Below are 15,626 nucleotides of genomic sequence, written 5' to 3'. Positions count from 1 at the left end.
TGGGTTAATTATACACAATACATATTGTCACTATTCATGATACATATTGATGCATTTAAGTATTGCGATATATTGTGACACAATATATTGTTACACCCCTAGACTGATGATATGGTAACTTTTTAACCACAACAGAGAAGTGAAAAAAAAACTGATTTAAGTCATTTTCCTGTTGTGTGCTGGGCTGAAAATGGAGGCATAGGAGGACAGAGTCCAGGGAGTGGATTTCGAGGGTGGTCTGCGTTCCAGTTCAGAGTGTAATGTTGTTATAGATTATAGAAATTGTTATATTTAAATACAGTACATCTGAAATGTCATTGAAAGCATGGTCCCTCTAGTAAATCACTGTCAAAACACCCCTGGTTGTGTGTAAAAACCTAAATGAGTGTAGGCTATGGACATTATGTATGGGGTAGAGTTTATAGAGAGTGAATAGAAATTATTTGTGGTGCTGGATATGGCAATAGAGGAGCCAATGGGGAACAGTAATCAGTTATAAGTTAATAATGTACAGTAGGGGGCGGTACATGCCATTTTCACTTGGTCGTATTCACCCAAGACAGACGAAGGAGAAAGGCATAAAATCAGTCTTGCGCACGTGGTTGGCGGAACCAGGCAGGCACACGTGTAGAGATGTAGCCATGGAGGAGGTTTATAATGAGGTAAAGAGTGTATTGTTGTCGGTTTGGCAAATAGTTACTTTACTAATCGGTATCGATTGTAGCGATACTGCTATCTAATTCTGTTGTTAAAGTGCACCGTATTTAAGCTTCCGTGTCTGTGTGTGACTGTTGGAGCTACGCTGCGGTGCAACAGTATCTCTCTTTCTCTATCGTTTGGGCTTTATCTTACTGCTGGTTCTGCCCTTGTGAAAAGAGAAACAAAATATTGTATGTTCTGAATATTAGCTTGAGATATAAGCTTTTGTGTTGCTTAAACTTTTTACTCATCTGTTGTTTAAATTCTTTTCATGTTGAACAGCAGCTGGAAGATGGACAAGAAGAGGAACCGTGCCATTTTTGTTTTGTGATAAATTATATTTTAATTTGTATATTTTTACAATATAAATCATAGTCCCAACATTCAATTCTTTTGTAGTCTGACTGTATCATGTTCAGTCCGTATGAAGCCACGCTTTCAAGCAACACAATATTATAATTCTTTTTTTTTTTTTTTAATGGTAGGCCTATTAAAATGTATTTTAAAAACAAAATAAAAAAATATTAAAACGCTACCACTGGAAGTGTCATGATTGCACATTGGAATAGTTGAGAAGAATTGTTAAAAGATAAATGCAATAAAGCTGCCGAGTGATGAAAGTTTCATTAACACATTTAATTCATTTAAGAGACTGGGGCTAACTTGGTTGTCACAAGAGCTACAGTCTCAGTAACTAGTTTTCCCTGGCAGTGATTTTGTATGTTAGTTTTAAATGCCATTAAAATATTTACCCAATGCCTACAGCAAAAATAAATTAAGCAAATACGATAAAAACATTGAATTTAACATCTCCGGGCAAAGGTATTTTTCATATACGTCAGTGCAAATTGTCACGTGCTTTATATGTTGTAATTTTATAGTTTAGTAACCTACAATATTTGTTGGTTTAATGTCTTTTGCGTTTAAATTTTGCTGAAAAGCTGGTACCATTGTGATAGTATAGTGTGATGTGATAATCCCACTACTGGGGCGTGTATTCACTGAAGGGCAACATGGTCAATGAACAGTTTCACAAGTCTCAGGTGTACGTAGTTGTACAGTCAGACGGTAAGGTTTCACGGACTGTGTCGCACCATATATATATTTGAAGTCCGGCTCTCCTGCGTCCTTCGGCCAGATCAGACGGAATTGTCGCAGCACCGTGACCAGGATGAGAAAGAGCTCCATGCGAGCTAGATTTTCTCCTAAACACACACGAGATCCTAGGAAATAGAAAAGTGAATGTACATGATACAAACACACAGTTTATTTATATTCTACTACACAAATGTGCTTTCTATTTGATCAATGTATTGTTTTGATCATACCAATGACCCTGTCTGTATAGTGTGTAATTAAACAGCTCAGGGACACCCCTGTCTGGATTACATACAGTACATAAGCTAAATGAGTCTAGGTTAAAATACCTCTTTACATTGTCTAATAAAACATGCATACCAGCAGAAAAAGGCATGAATGCATCAGGCTTCACAAATTCCCCCTTTTCATTCAAGAAGTTTTGAGGGTTGAATTCATGTGGAAATTTCCACTGACTCTCCTCTCTGAGAGCAGATGACAGATATGGGATGATAATTGTCCCCTGTAAGAGCAGATGTGTTTAACAAGATTTAGCAAACCTCCCTTTTATAGTGAAGATGCTGTTTAGGAGTTGCAGTAATAACAGTTTGGGTGATGGATTGTTTTGATAAGATTAAATAAGGCACAGATGTTTAGTTAGTCTTTCTTTTATGCCAGTATTATGTGCTATAGTAACACTAGACCTTTGATGTAAAGAAACATTTGATGCCACACAGTATTAATAATAAATGCCACCTTTGGGATGCTGTAGCCCTGGAGTTGAGTGTCGGTTCTGGCGGTGTGAAACATACTGAGAGGAACAATGTCACCAACTCGCTGACCCTCATGAATCACTGCTTGAACGAAAGGCATGGCGTTTCTGTCCTCATATGTGACATGTTCACGAGCACCAAGGACTTCATCAATCTCCCGCTGACATTGCTCTGAAGATGTATAAATAGATATTAAAACAAAGACACAAATAGACATTGAAAGACTATGAATGCTACAAAAAAATCACAAAAATAAAATGTATTATATCATTCCAGAAACTTTTTTTGCTGCATATTATTCCTTAATGCAAAATCCATAAAGAAATCTGTAACCCAGCCCACTTCATATTTAGAAACAGAAATTTGCAATAAAACACACACAGACAGACATCTTATCTTAATGGTTTTTATACTGTACAAACCGTATATTCCATCCCATTACTCTAATACTAATAGCCTACCACTAAACCCCATCACAGAAAACGTTATGCATTTTTACATTAAAAAAAACATAATTTACCACACACACACACACAAGTTTTTAACATAAAAACTCTCAATTAGACACATCTTATCCGCATTCCTTACCCTGAATATGAGTGTGCGTCATCAAATAGAGTGTTAAAGTTCGGAGTGTGTTAGAGGTTGTGTCAGTTCCAGCCACAAACAGGTCAAACAGCAAAGTGACCATTTGTGAGTCTTTAAAGGTGGTGCGTTGATCTGCTCTCTGAAAATAAAATGATCTACTCACAAACCATTTTAAATCAAAGATTATTAAACTCATATGCTGCTGAAAAAACTCAATAAAATACATACACACACAAACCTTTGCAAGTATCTTACCTTCTCCATCTCCTCCAAGTAACAGTCAATCACGTCTCTTGGCTCCCCGGTCACATGTGACTTCCTGTGCTCATCCACAACTTTAAGAATATGTTTTCTGATCGTCTCAAAATAGTGAAAAGCTTTCCAGAATGGTAGTGGAAAAATCCTTAACACTGGGGCTATTTCATAGAGCTGCAATTCAGAATAAAAAATAAAATATATATATATATATATATATATATATATATATATATATATGCCAAGTCACCTTTATTTATATGACGCTTTATACAAAAAAAGATTGTTTCAAAGCAGCTTTACAGTGATAAACAGGAAAATGATCATTAAAAAGACAAATCTGTGAATTAAAATGTACAAAATGTCTGTCTGTCTTTCCACTTGTGTACAATCTATGTACAATGTACAATTTATTTTAGTTGTGGCTATTTACACTAAGTGTAAACAAAGACTATAAATAGCAGTAGAGAATAAATAGCAGCTTGCTTACACAAAGTGTAAATATAAGTAATATGCCTATTGCCTATATCTGTCAAATGAGGGGCGGAGTTTGTGAAAATAGTCTTTAAATGCAAGGTTGGCTATTTGCATGTAATTAGATGCTGCCTTTATTTTTCTTCATTGTATTTACCATTGCCCATGGTCCAATGACAATCTTTGTAAGTTTTTCCATAGTTGTGATCAATGTCTCGAAATACTCATCCTGATAATTGAAACGTGACCCAAAAATGATTGAGGCAATGATGTTTGAAGCAGCTCGGTGGTACAGATGTTGAGGATCAATTGACTTTCCTTGTAGAGTTGTAGAGATATAAAGACAAGAAATGTTTTCCATTCATGAATTTGAATGTTCTTTGGCAATTTTGAGATTTTAAAAATGTCTATATTCAAATATTAGGACACTGAACATGTGATTAAATGTGTTACGTTAATATAGAGATTAAAGGTGACAGGTGAGGAGGCCGTATACCAGCAGATTCCTCCAGTTGTGCGCAGATATATTTGACTTCTTCCAGAATCCTCTGCTCCATACTTCTCTTTCCAAGGCCAAAGTTCCTCAGAGTGGTCAGAGCAAAGCGCCGATGTTCCCGCCAGCTGTCTCCATAATCTGCCATGATCACCCCTACACACACAAAATGATCAGGGAACACTCTAAGCCCAGCAGGGAGACTTTTGAAGTGCAATCCACTTGTCTGTGTTATGTGAGTGGTATGATTTGCTGCTTGAGTACTCTAGTATTTTGTGTATGCTGCATTACCTTTGCCCCTTGTTACATGACTGACCATCATGTTCTCTGATCTACCAGCAAACTCCACCGCTTTTGTGATCAGTGCCTCCCTTATTATTTTCTGTCCTGTCAACACCACTGCTGGCTGTCTACCAATGTTCAGTGCGTAGATTGATCCATAGCACTGAGCAAACTGTACAAAAACATTCAAGTTGAAGACCGCAAACTAAGAGCAGAATGTTATTGCTGTGTCATGCTGTATGAATGAAGTTTGATTTCTTTTCATAACTTTTCATAAGGGTACACTTACAGGAAAACAATATGCTTAAAACGGAGAAGTTTTTCCTTTGAGTTTTCCGCTACCATTGGCAAAACGATCCCTATTCACACGGATGTGTGAAACGCTGCTGCCAGGCCATTCATTTTTTTGTGATTCTTTTTTTGATTGAATGCCAGTCACATACAAATAGGCTAATAAACATGACAATAATCCAATATATAAGATAGTGTAAAAATATTAATTAAAGCTGCAGTCCGTAGTTTTTCCTCTGTGTCACCATCTCTGTTCGAAATCTGCAATTGCAGTTATTCGCGGAATTACCAACTTTACGTGGGTGGCGCCTTGGCACGGCACAGCGCGGATGAATACAATGTTTTGAGGAGAATGTGCGGCTGTCAGTCACAGCACCGGTGTTGATACTGTCATTCAGAAACACAGATTATAAGTATGACCAACATAAGAATTTTCACCAGAAAATGACATCTGAACAAGTAACATCCACTTTTGTTCTGACCAACTAAGGGGAAAAAAAGCATTGCAGTAAATCGTTCTGATTAAATCTAACGATTGCTTATCATATCACATCAAACAGTGCAAATTATACTTTATTCTCTTTATACTCAAATTGTTAATGTTAACAACATACGTATTGCGTGACTACATGATGCCCTTCTGATATTATCCTTGTTTTCGCATGGGCCCGGTTGCAGTGTCTTTTTTTCTCTAGCCACTCCGAAGTCTGAACAAAGTCTTTTGCATTTTACAATGGGTGAATCTCCAGTTGTCACTTGTGATTGTTATTTGAACCTTTCTGGATCCGCGATCAAATTAATAAGTTTACTTACATCAAGTGCTGTGAGAAAAGGCTATAAATCTCCACCTCCAACATCTTCACACGCAATATAGCCTACTAGCCGAGACACCTTCTGTATGTGTACAGATGTGACGTAATGATGCAAAGACATGCTCGAATTTCCAGCGGAAATCCACCAATACTACTGGAATTAAAAACATTATTACAAGCTTACCGTTTTGAATCGAGCTAAGGCAAGCAGATAGTTTTGAACACTGGCTGGTTATGTACTTGCTCAAAAATTTATTTGGGATCATTTTTAACCCAAAACAGTTACTGAATGCAGCTTTAAATATAGACTAGGCCTACAACAAATAGGAAAAGAAAATATACAGTGTAATTTATAAAATAATAATAATTATATAATAATAATAAGTAAAAAGAAATAAAATAATATAAAGCCAGGCCTTGTGCATAGTTGTCTTCAGAGTTTTGCATTTTGTTTTTTACATGGAGACCATTTTCAAAAACTTGCACTTTGAAAACCGTTTTCAAAAGTTTGCGTTTTCAGGCTCCCTAAATGCCATTGTCGTGTAAACTAACGGCCAAACCGCATAAATAGTTTTAAGTTTTTAGTTGAAAACGGTGTCGTGTACTAAACTAAAAACTGAATAATTTGTGTGCGTTTATTGAACGACAAAGGCGTTTTGGGTGCCTGAAAACGTGAGCTTTTGAAAACGGGTTTCAACATACAAGTTTTGAATACGGTCTCGTGTAAACAGCAAATACGCTCTCTGAAGACGATGACATCATGCACATGCGTATTATGTGTTCAGTCTTCAGTGTTTCATCACCATCTAATGGCTTGGCAGCAGAATGCTGTATTCCGTTTTTTTGACGTTTTCGCGGATCCGTGTGAATAGGGATCGTTAACGACGATCGTTAACGTTTTGACGATGGTGTCTGTACCGGAAAACCCAAAGGAAAAACTTCTCCGTTTTAAGCGTATCGTTGTCGTGTAAACGTACCCTTAGTTTGATGTAGCCTATTTATTATTTTTAATGCAGCAGTCTCCTGTTTGAGACTGATGTGCTTACCTTGTCAAAGTCCTTTAATGGGTTTATGTGGTCAAATTGTAGCAAATTTCCAAAAAATGGAACAGGTGTGGGTCCAGGGGGGAAGTTTTTAGGTCGCCGAATTCTGAACTTTAAGAAGAGAAGAAGGACTCCGAGACACAACAGAACCAGTGCGGTCAACATGGTTACTGATCTACTGGACAGCCCGTCTGAAACCTGCTATTTAATGCAAATAGAGAACTGATACGCATGCACACAAAACTACTTCTTTCAATTCTGCTGAACTCAACTTTGTTGAACTGGAGTCGGGAAACATAGACTATATAGGTGAAAAGTTAAACTATGATATGAGTGGAGAAGTAATATCCCACCAGAGGTCAATGTCACTATGTACTTTTGATAAAGTTGCTCCTGAAGGTCCAATAAATATGCCCTATAACATTGTCCAAGTTTGTGAAGCCTTAACCAGTTCTTTTTTAGGCTTTGATAGCCAAAATATTCAAGTGACCAAACCCAAGGTGAATTTTTAATTTAGTGTAGCTTCTTAAAAATGTATGAAGAAAATATGTTTGTTTTGTGTATTAATAGGTGGTGCATAAAGTCTATGATCACATGTGCTCTTCGATATGAACAACAGAGCTTAAGCTGGATTGTCTTTCTGTAGCCAACTAAAAATTAAATTATGCTTATTTATTAATGCTTATTTCACTCCTCCCCTTTACTGCAGCTGCCTACTCTCACCTAAATTTCCTTAGTACCCCAGTCTGGACGATGGGGCGGGGCGACACATTTAAGCGGGGCAACACGTGTCGCTCCACCCACCCCCAAATTAATTGGTTTATAATACAGCAATCTCATTGGTTGTAGACGATTCAGGTCTGAGAATGCGCATTCCTTTATGTAGCCACGTTTTTGACAATGATTTGGCCGTATTAAAGAAATATTAAATGCTAACTTTGATCGTATCTTATTATAGGTTTACCATCGTAAATTTAGTACCGATGTATTGGCTATTGTTTTATTGTACTTAAGACAGAATAGATGAAGTATTACGGCCAAACAGAGTAGAAGATAACTCATAAACTCATACATAAGGAATGTGCATGCTCATGCCTCAAGTCTATGCCATTAAAGGGTTAGTTCACCCAAAAATTAAAATTCTGTCAGTATTTACTCACCCTCATGTTGTTCCAACCTCCTAAGACCTTCGTTCATCTTCGGAACACGAATTAAGATATTTTTGATGAAATCTGAGAGCTGGATCACTCCTCCATTGGCTTCTAAGGGATTGAAACTTGCCATCCCCGAAAAGTCATTAAAGACATCGTTAAAATAGTCAAAGTGATTATTGTGGCTCAATCTTAAGTTTATCAGGCGACGAGAATACTTTTTGTGCGCAAAAACAAACAAAAATAACGACTTTATTTCAACTATTCATTTCCTTCTCTGTTGGCCTCTAGTCAGTTAACTTAGTATGATTAGTACTCAGGCTCACTATTGGCCGACGCTGGTCATGTGGGTGATGCGTTTGACGTACAACAACAGAAGAACTGCGCTATATCACTAGTGAAATGACTCGAGGCCTAGAGAGAAGGAAATGAATAGTTGAAATAAAGTCATTATTTTTGGGGGTTTTTGCATACAAAAAGTATTCTCGTCGTTTGATAAACTTAAGATTGAGCCACTGTAGTCACTTGGACTATTTTAACGATGTCTTTAATGACTTTTCGGGGCTGGCAAGTTTCATTCCCTGAAGAAGCCTATGGACTAGTATGGAGGAGTGATCCAGCTCTTACGGGGTTGGAACAACATGAGGGTGAGTAAATACTGACAGAATTTTCATTTTTGGGTGAACTAACCCTTCAAGATTGCTGTATTATAAACCAATAAAATAAAAGTGTCGCCCCGCCCTAATGTGTCGCCCCGCCCCAATCGTCCAGACTGCACTATGGGATTACTCAAATTTCAGGCGAGACAAGGCGCATCTCAAACAAGCACGTGGTGGCGTAAAACCCAGGGAGCCCAATTCACATATTATCTGTCCAAATAGTATTCGAAAATAGAATTAGTAGCTACATCCCAAACCGTAGTATGTACCAAAGAAACCAGGATGGTATACTATTTCCGGTCAGAATCCGAAGTGCAGATCGATGCGCACATGGATGCGCACTCTAACAGCCTGGACAAGTGCTGCGTCCCAATTCGCATACTATCCGTCCTAAATAGTATTCGAAAATAGAACTAGTACGTCCCAAATCGTAGTATGTTGAAATGAGTGTTCCAAAGAGACCCGGATGGTCTACTATATCCGGTCAGAATCCGAAGTGCAGATCGATGCATACTCTAACGGCTGATATTGCCCCCATCGCGCGTTGGACGAGGATTCGGTTAGAACAACAAACACGAGTGAAAAGTGTTAATAAACTACAGACATGGAGGACGCGCGAGTCCGGCGGTTCTGTAGAGAGGTTTAGATAAAGGGGTTTAAGTGATTAAGTATCAGTATCTAACCTGACGAAAATGTATTTATTCAATGTTGGCTACGTTATATTGCATCTGCAGCAGCATTGTGGACTTTTATAAAGATATGTTTAGCCATTAAATTTCAAATGCATCATTACATTCAAATTGCACATGAGGAGAGTGAGAGTCTCCGAATGAAAGACCCACAACTGGCAGATGAACGAGCAACTACATTTCTCTCCGAAACGGTAAGAAATTATATTAGATTGAATGGAGGATTTTAACTGTGACGAGATGATTGACAGGGCAGTTTACGGTGATGCACACGTGACAGAGCTGTCCCTTAAAGATGCCAAAGTAGTATGTCCCAAGGCTTTTGCTACACACTCAAAAGTATGTACTTTTTCTTCACAAAAAGAGTGCATACTTTTAGGGCGCAGTATAAGTAGTCGAATTGGGACGCAGCAAAGGATTCGGTTAGAACTACAAACACGAGTGAAAAGTGTTAAAAAACTACAGACATGGAGGACGCGCGTGTCCGCTGGTTATGTAGAGAGGTTTAGGTAAAGGGGTTGTGAAAATTTATTTATTCAATGTTGTCTACATTATATTGCATCTGCAGCAGCATTGTGAACTTTTGTAAAGATACGTTTAGCCATTAACTATGTATGAAATACATAGTTTAGCCATTAACCTAAATGTATGAAATACATAGTTTAGCCATTAGCCATGCATACTTATATTCAAATTGCAAACACATGAGGAGTCTCCGCATGAAAGACCCACGAATGGCAGATGCTACTACATTTCTCTCCGAAACGCTTGGAAATTAAATTGGATTGAATGGAGGATTTTACCACGTACAGTGGCAGGATGAACGCAACAGATCTGTCCGTTAAAGATGACGAAGTAGTATGTCCCAAAAGCTTACCTACTCTTTTGCTACACACCCAAAAGTATGTACTTTTTCTTCACAAAAAGAGTACATACTTTTAGGGCGTAGTACAAGTAGGCGAATTGGGACGCAGCACAGTCTATGCGCAGCACCAGTTTATTGCATCTGTGACGCATTTTCCAAGCGCCGGAAACGCTCTCGCGAACGCTGATGTGTTATTTTGCAGTATGGTAGTCTTTTACTGTCTATGTATGGTACTAGTGTAATTCTGAAGACTATTCCTTAAAAAGAAGAAACCGTTAGTTTTTTAGATGCCTAAAGGGGAAGGCGTCATCACCGGGTGAATAAAACAAAAAGGCACACGAGAAGAACTCAGGGAAGATGCCGGTATGAGTCAAGCTTAACAACTAAGTTAGCTATTCAAGAAGAAACATGATTAATAACTGTGTCATAAGTTTATTCATATGATAATTGTAATTTTTTACTGGCGAGATTGAACTGTTCTGTGTGTCAGCCCTGTCCTGTAAAGTAATATATTTCTCGTTAGCCGAAAGGTAAAGTTGGAACCAAAGGCAAAAAAAAAATCTATGAGGAAAACCAGGATACTCTAAGGTTCTATGGCAGAATCATCCTGGGAGCAAACGTAAGGCATGCATCTGAGTTTCAGTGTGCATGCGTATATATCTATATGTTGAAAAGCAGACATTTGATTTTGATTTTTTTTTCAGGCTATTTATGCAGCAGTCAATTTCTTGCTCTTTTACAACTCATCTACATTTTGGACATGGGTAAGTCACATTATGATGTGCGTATTTTGTGTGGTTTTGGTCAGTGATGTAAATGAGCAAATCTAGATTGTTGTATGTATGCATATCTTACTTTTTTTTACAGTCTATGGTATAAACACGTGTCAAATTAAAATAGTGGTTTTAGACCAGTGGTTTTCAATCTTTTTGTTGCCACGGACACCCAAATTATAATAAATTCTCATCCTCATGTGAGGAGCCTCACCCTAAAATTTATAAGGTAGGCAGCTATATATATTTTCATGTATAAAGACCCAATTTATACTGTGAAAAAATATTATGTGTAAAATATTTTAGTTTGTTTTTGTTACATTGTTAAATTTTACATACTCACTGTAGTATTGTACTGTTAGATGTATTATTTACTTATTTTTTAAATTCAAATCTTACTTTATTTTGCAATGTTTAAACTTCTTTTCTCTACGCTTTTCCACGGACCAGTTTCAAAAACCCTGATACAGTGGCGCTCAGAATTAATGGCACCCCTGGTAAATATGATCCAAAATGGCTGTAAAAAATAAATCTGCATTGTTTATCCTTTTGATCTTTCATTAAAAAAAATCGCAAAAATCTAACTTTTCATTGCCGGTAAAAGAATTGAAAGTGGGGGTAAATCACATTATGAAATAAATGCTTTTCTCCAAAACACGCTGGCCATAATTATTGGCTCCCTGTTATTAAATACTTTTTGCAACCTCCTTTTGCCAAGATAACAGCTCTGAGTCTTCTCCTATAATGCCTGATGAGTTTGGAGAACAACTGACAAGAGATCAGAGATCATTCCTCCATACAGAATCTCTCCAGATCCTGCAGATTCCCAGATCCATGTTGGTGCTTCTCCTCTGCAGTTCAGCCCACTCATCTTCTATAGGGGACCGGTCAGGGAACTGGGGCAGCTATGGCAAAAGCTTCATTATATGCTCCGTTATCCATTTTTGTATCGATTTTGATGTTTGTTTTAGACCGTTCTCTTGATGGAAGATCCAACCACGGCCCATTATAAGATTTGTAGCAGAAGCAGTTAGATTTGATTTTTTTATCTGTTGGTATTTGCTAGAATCCATAATACCATGTATCTGAACAAGATGTCCAGGACCTCTTGCAAAAACCAGGCATGGGGTACTTTGTATCCCTGTTTGCACAAAACACACCTGGTGGGTTTGCTGTCAAAAAAAACTTTTTTTTTTTCATCTGACCATAGAATCCAGTCCCTTTTGAAGTTCCAGTCATGTCTGACAACTGCATATGCTGGAGTTTGTTTTTAGAGGAGCGAGGAGGATTTTTCTTGAAACCCTCCCAAACAACGTGTGATGATGTAGGGGTTGTTTTATGTATATTTTTTAGACTTTCTGACCCCCAAGACTCAAGTAATCTCTGCAATTCTCCATCTGTGATCCTTGGAGAGTCTTTGGCCACTCAAAAATCTCCTCTTCACCATGCATTAAGACAATATAGACACGCGTCCTCTTCCTGGCAGATTCGTAACATCTTTAGTTGATTGGAACATCTTAATTATTGCCCTGATGGTCAAAATGGGGATTTTCAATTCTTTAGCTATTTTCTTACAGCCACTTACTATTTTGTAAAGCTCAACAATCTTTTGATGCACATCAGAACTATATTTTTTGGTTTTACTCATTGTGATGGATGATTAAAGGGTTAGTTCACCCAAAAATGAAAATTCTGTCAGTATTTACTCACCCTCATGTTGTTCCAACCTCTTAAGACCTTCGTTCATCTTCGGAACACGAATTAAGATATTTTTGATGAAATCTGAGAGCTGGATCACTCCTCCATAGGCTTCCTCGAGTCATTTCACTAGTGATATAGCGCAGTTCTTCTGTTGTTGTACGTCACACGCATCACACACATGACCAGCGTCGGCCAATAGTGAGCCTACGTGTGACGCAGCTCTACGCAATCACACTAAGTTAACTTAGTTAACTTAGTTAAAAAACTATCCCTTTAAGGCAGAGGTCTTCAATCCTGCTCCTGGAGGGCCGCTGTCCTGCAGAGTTTAGTTCCAACCCTAATCAAACACACCCGAATCGGCTCATCAAGCTCTTCAGGATCGCTTGAATATACAAAGGCAGGTGTGCTGAAGCAGGTTGGAACTAAACTCTGCAGGGCAGTGGCCCTCCAGGAGCAGGGTTGATGACCTCTGCTTTAAGGGAATTTGGCCTTTGTGTTTCCTCATATTTAAACTCCTGTGAAAGAAGTCATGGCTGGACAATTTCATGTTCCTAGTCACCCTGGTGTGCTTAAAAAAAAAAGGTAAATATTAATGAGAATATACTACTTTATACTTTATACTACTGAGATATTTTACTTGTAAAAAATTCTAGGGGTGCCAATAATTGTGACCATTGTGTTTTGTAGAAAAACATTTATTTCATAATGTGACCCCGCCCCCCCACACACACTTTCAATTATTTTACTTCATTGAAAGGTTAGATTGTTGCAATTTTTTTTAAATGAAAGATCAAAAGGATAAACAATGCAGATACATTTTTTACAAGCATTTTTGATCATATTTACCAGGCTTGCCATTAATTCTGAGCACCACTGTATAGACCATAATATCCATCTCTCCATATTTGCTTAGGCTTTAGATCACTGTATGTGTGGTTTTTAGTCAACTGTGAGATAAGGAACTGTTGGCAGTTTCTTGGTAAAAGTTAAATGTTATTCACTCAACTCCTCTTCCAGTCTAGTGCTGAATCCCTCTTTTGTCTCTTTTGTACCAGTTCTCGCTACTGTTTGCAGTGGCGGTCTACTTTGGCAGCTACAGATCAATGTCAGCAATGGCTAAATCTGCATTTGCTGAAGATGGTAGTTTACTAGATGGAGGGATTGACCTTAATATGGAACAGGGCATGGCTGAGTGAGTTGGATGTTTTATCTGTATATTTATATCCCCATTAAATGTGTATTTTCAGTTGGTGATAAATTTTCCTGATGGTAATATACATAAGTGACCTTTTTTCTAATATTGACATGCAGACACCTGAAGGATGTGATTATCCTTACTGCCATTGTTCAGGTCCTCAGTACTCTGTCATCCTACTTCTGGTACTTCTGGCTTTTGGTGAGACTGCGGAATTGCTCTGATGGTAACATCATGGAGGTTTCTCTATTCGAGTTTTACTATAAATGTATTATTTGCTCTCTCTTTACACCAGGCACCTGCAAGGGCTTTGCATTTATTGTGGGCAAACTTCCTGGGCCCCTGGTTTTCTGCCGATTCACAGGCACCCCCTGAAGAGAACGAGAAGAATGACAAGAAACAGAGACGACAGGAAAGACGACAGATGAAGAGATTCTAGATTCTGTTTAAAATGTTTTTTTTACATTAATTGTACAATTACACAGAACATGCAATCTAAATTATTCTGAGATATTCAATATGGCAGGTTAGTCCAAACAATAGATTGGGCACTGTAAAGTGTCTTCAACCTTTTTTCCCCCTCACTTGTCATCAAATGCTCCGTCCTTTTCAGCCCTCTCGATCCTTTTTCTTTCTTAATGTCTGTCTTAAAATCTCTAGCTCAGGTGCAGCAAAGTCATAAATCTGCCTCTTTTTTTTTTTTTTGCAATGAGTTAAATGCACACAAAATGCCTTTGCTTACCATAGTGAGCTTTCATATCATCAGTTTGAGTTGTTAATGAGGACCTCTCAAAAGGTGCAGCTACATGACCCCTTGCCCTCAGCAATTTAGACCTGAGGCTGTATGAACCTCACCAACCACATGAAATTTCATAGCACTCGAGTTCAAACTCTTAAAATTCCCTCTTTATTCTGTTTAGAAAATCATGTGCTGATGCTGTATCAAAGATCAAGTCTTTGAGATGTGATGTTCTGCTGAAGTTACAGGTGCAGCCTTGTCCTGCTTTGAGGGATTGCAAGATAAGACATTTACCTTGTGTGGCAACAAAGGACTGTCTGGTTTACACATTTTTAACTGTTCAAATTAAATTATACTGTTTGTATAAAGTTGGATGGGTTAGTATGTATGTATATATATATATATATATATAATATACATGATGTCACAGTATTGACTGGCCCGCAACTTCAATTTAACAGTTCAATGGACTGAAGCAATGAGCAGAAGAACATACAGACTGTGTCTTGACAACCTTGTAAAAAATAAGTTGCTTCAGGTGAAATTTATGAATACCCAATGATTATAAATAAACTCTTATAAAATGATGATGAGTTCTCTTTTTAAAAACACAACTCTGCCCTGACCCTGTTCCCAGAGGCCCTCCCAACAGTATGTTTAGATGCAAAACACACCTGATTCAACTCATGACTTTTTTTAGTAGTGGACTCCAAGATCTGAAATAGATCTATGACATGTTTGGTGTTAAGGGGCCTTACGGAATTAGGCAAGTTATCAATCCTGTTCCTAAAAGCCCCTGATGTTGCACATTTTGGATGTTTCCCTTGTCTGACCTTCAAACTGGGTCTTGGAGTCTCTAATGACCTGGATTAAATCAGGTGTGTTAATTGAGGGCTGCAGAACCAGGATTGAGATCAACTGTAGTAGTTGTTTCTGCTTTAAATTAATTCAGTGTTTAGCTAACTGTGTGGTTTGTATATACATTTCTGAAATGCATAACAATACTAAATTGTAATGTAGACATGCATTTTCTGTAAATGTGCTTTGAAACAATATGTATTGTGAAA

The 15,626-nt window shown here is 37.8% G+C and overlaps 2 protein-coding genes and 1 long non-coding RNA gene across 3 annotated transcripts; 2 read left to right on the top strand and 1 right to left on the bottom strand.

The window, feature by feature from the left end:
* The first annotated feature begins 523 nt into the window (after positions 1-523).
* LOC143737684 (uncharacterized) lies at positions 524-1,168 on the top strand. The gene is made up of 2 exons (XR_013203696.1): positions 524-662; positions 982-1,168. It is a non-coding gene; the product is annotated as an uncharacterized LOC143737684 (long non-coding RNA).
* LOC143737682 (cytochrome P450 2J4) lies at positions 1,017-7,006 on the bottom strand. The gene is made up of 9 exons (XM_077229474.1): positions 6,791-7,006; positions 4,651-4,813; positions 4,363-4,515; positions 4,024-4,184; positions 3,393-3,566; positions 3,138-3,276; positions 2,533-2,720; positions 2,158-2,299; positions 1,017-1,922 (listed from the first exon to the last, which is right to left on the bottom strand). The coding sequence occupies exons 1-9, from the start codon at positions 6,950-6,952 to the stop codon at positions 1,717-1,719; spliced, it is 1,488 nt and encodes a 495-aa protein (XP_077085589.1). The 5' UTR covers positions 6,953-7,006; the 3' UTR covers positions 1,017-1,716.
* A 3,306-nt stretch (positions 7,007-10,312) lies between these two features.
* On the top strand, positions 10,313-15,146 carry tmem208 (transmembrane protein 208). Its single transcript, XM_077229475.1, has 6 exons — positions 10,313-10,514; positions 10,675-10,770; positions 10,856-10,915; positions 13,681-13,817; positions 13,937-14,021; positions 14,116-15,146. The coding sequence occupies exons 1-6, from the start codon at positions 10,509-10,511 to the stop codon at positions 14,257-14,259; spliced, it is 528 nt and encodes a 175-aa protein (XP_077085590.1). The 5' UTR covers positions 10,313-10,508; the 3' UTR covers positions 14,260-15,146.
* Positions 15,147-15,626: the final 480 nt, after the last annotated feature.

Source organism: Siphateles boraxobius, unplaced genomic scaffold, assembly GCF_051911475.1.
Source record: "Siphateles boraxobius isolate OS27281-9 unplaced genomic scaffold, OSU_SipBor_1 130, whole genome shotgun sequence".
NCBI classification, from domain to species: Eukaryota; Metazoa; Chordata; class Actinopteri; order Cypriniformes; family Leuciscidae; genus Siphateles; species Siphateles boraxobius.
Note: the sequence above shows the minus strand (reverse complement) of the source record. Positions and strands in the feature narration are given on the sequence as shown.

Bases quoted from the DNA above. Each gene is read 5' to 3' on its own strand.
- tmem208 (XM_077229475.1), top strand. The intron at 10,771-10,855 runs GTAAGGCATGCA...TTTTTTTTTCAG, and splicing joins GAATCATCCTGGGAGCAAAC to GCTATTTATGCAGCAGTCAA. The intron at 13,818-13,936 runs GTGAGTTGGATG...ATTGACATGCAG, and splicing joins ATGGAACAGGGCATGGCTGA to ACACCTGAAGGATGTGATTA.
- LOC143737682 (XM_077229474.1), bottom strand. From the start codon at position 6,952: ATGTTGACCGCACTGGTTCTGTTGTGTCTCGGAGTCCTTCTTCTCTTC. The intron at 4,814-6,790 runs GTAAGCACATCA...GTTTTTGTACAG, and splicing joins CATTAAAGGACTTTGACAAG to TTTGCTCAGTGCTATGGATC. The intron at 2,721-3,137 runs GTAAGGAATGCG...ATACATCTTCAG, and splicing joins GACGCACACTCATATTCAGG to AGCAATGTCAGCGGGAGATT.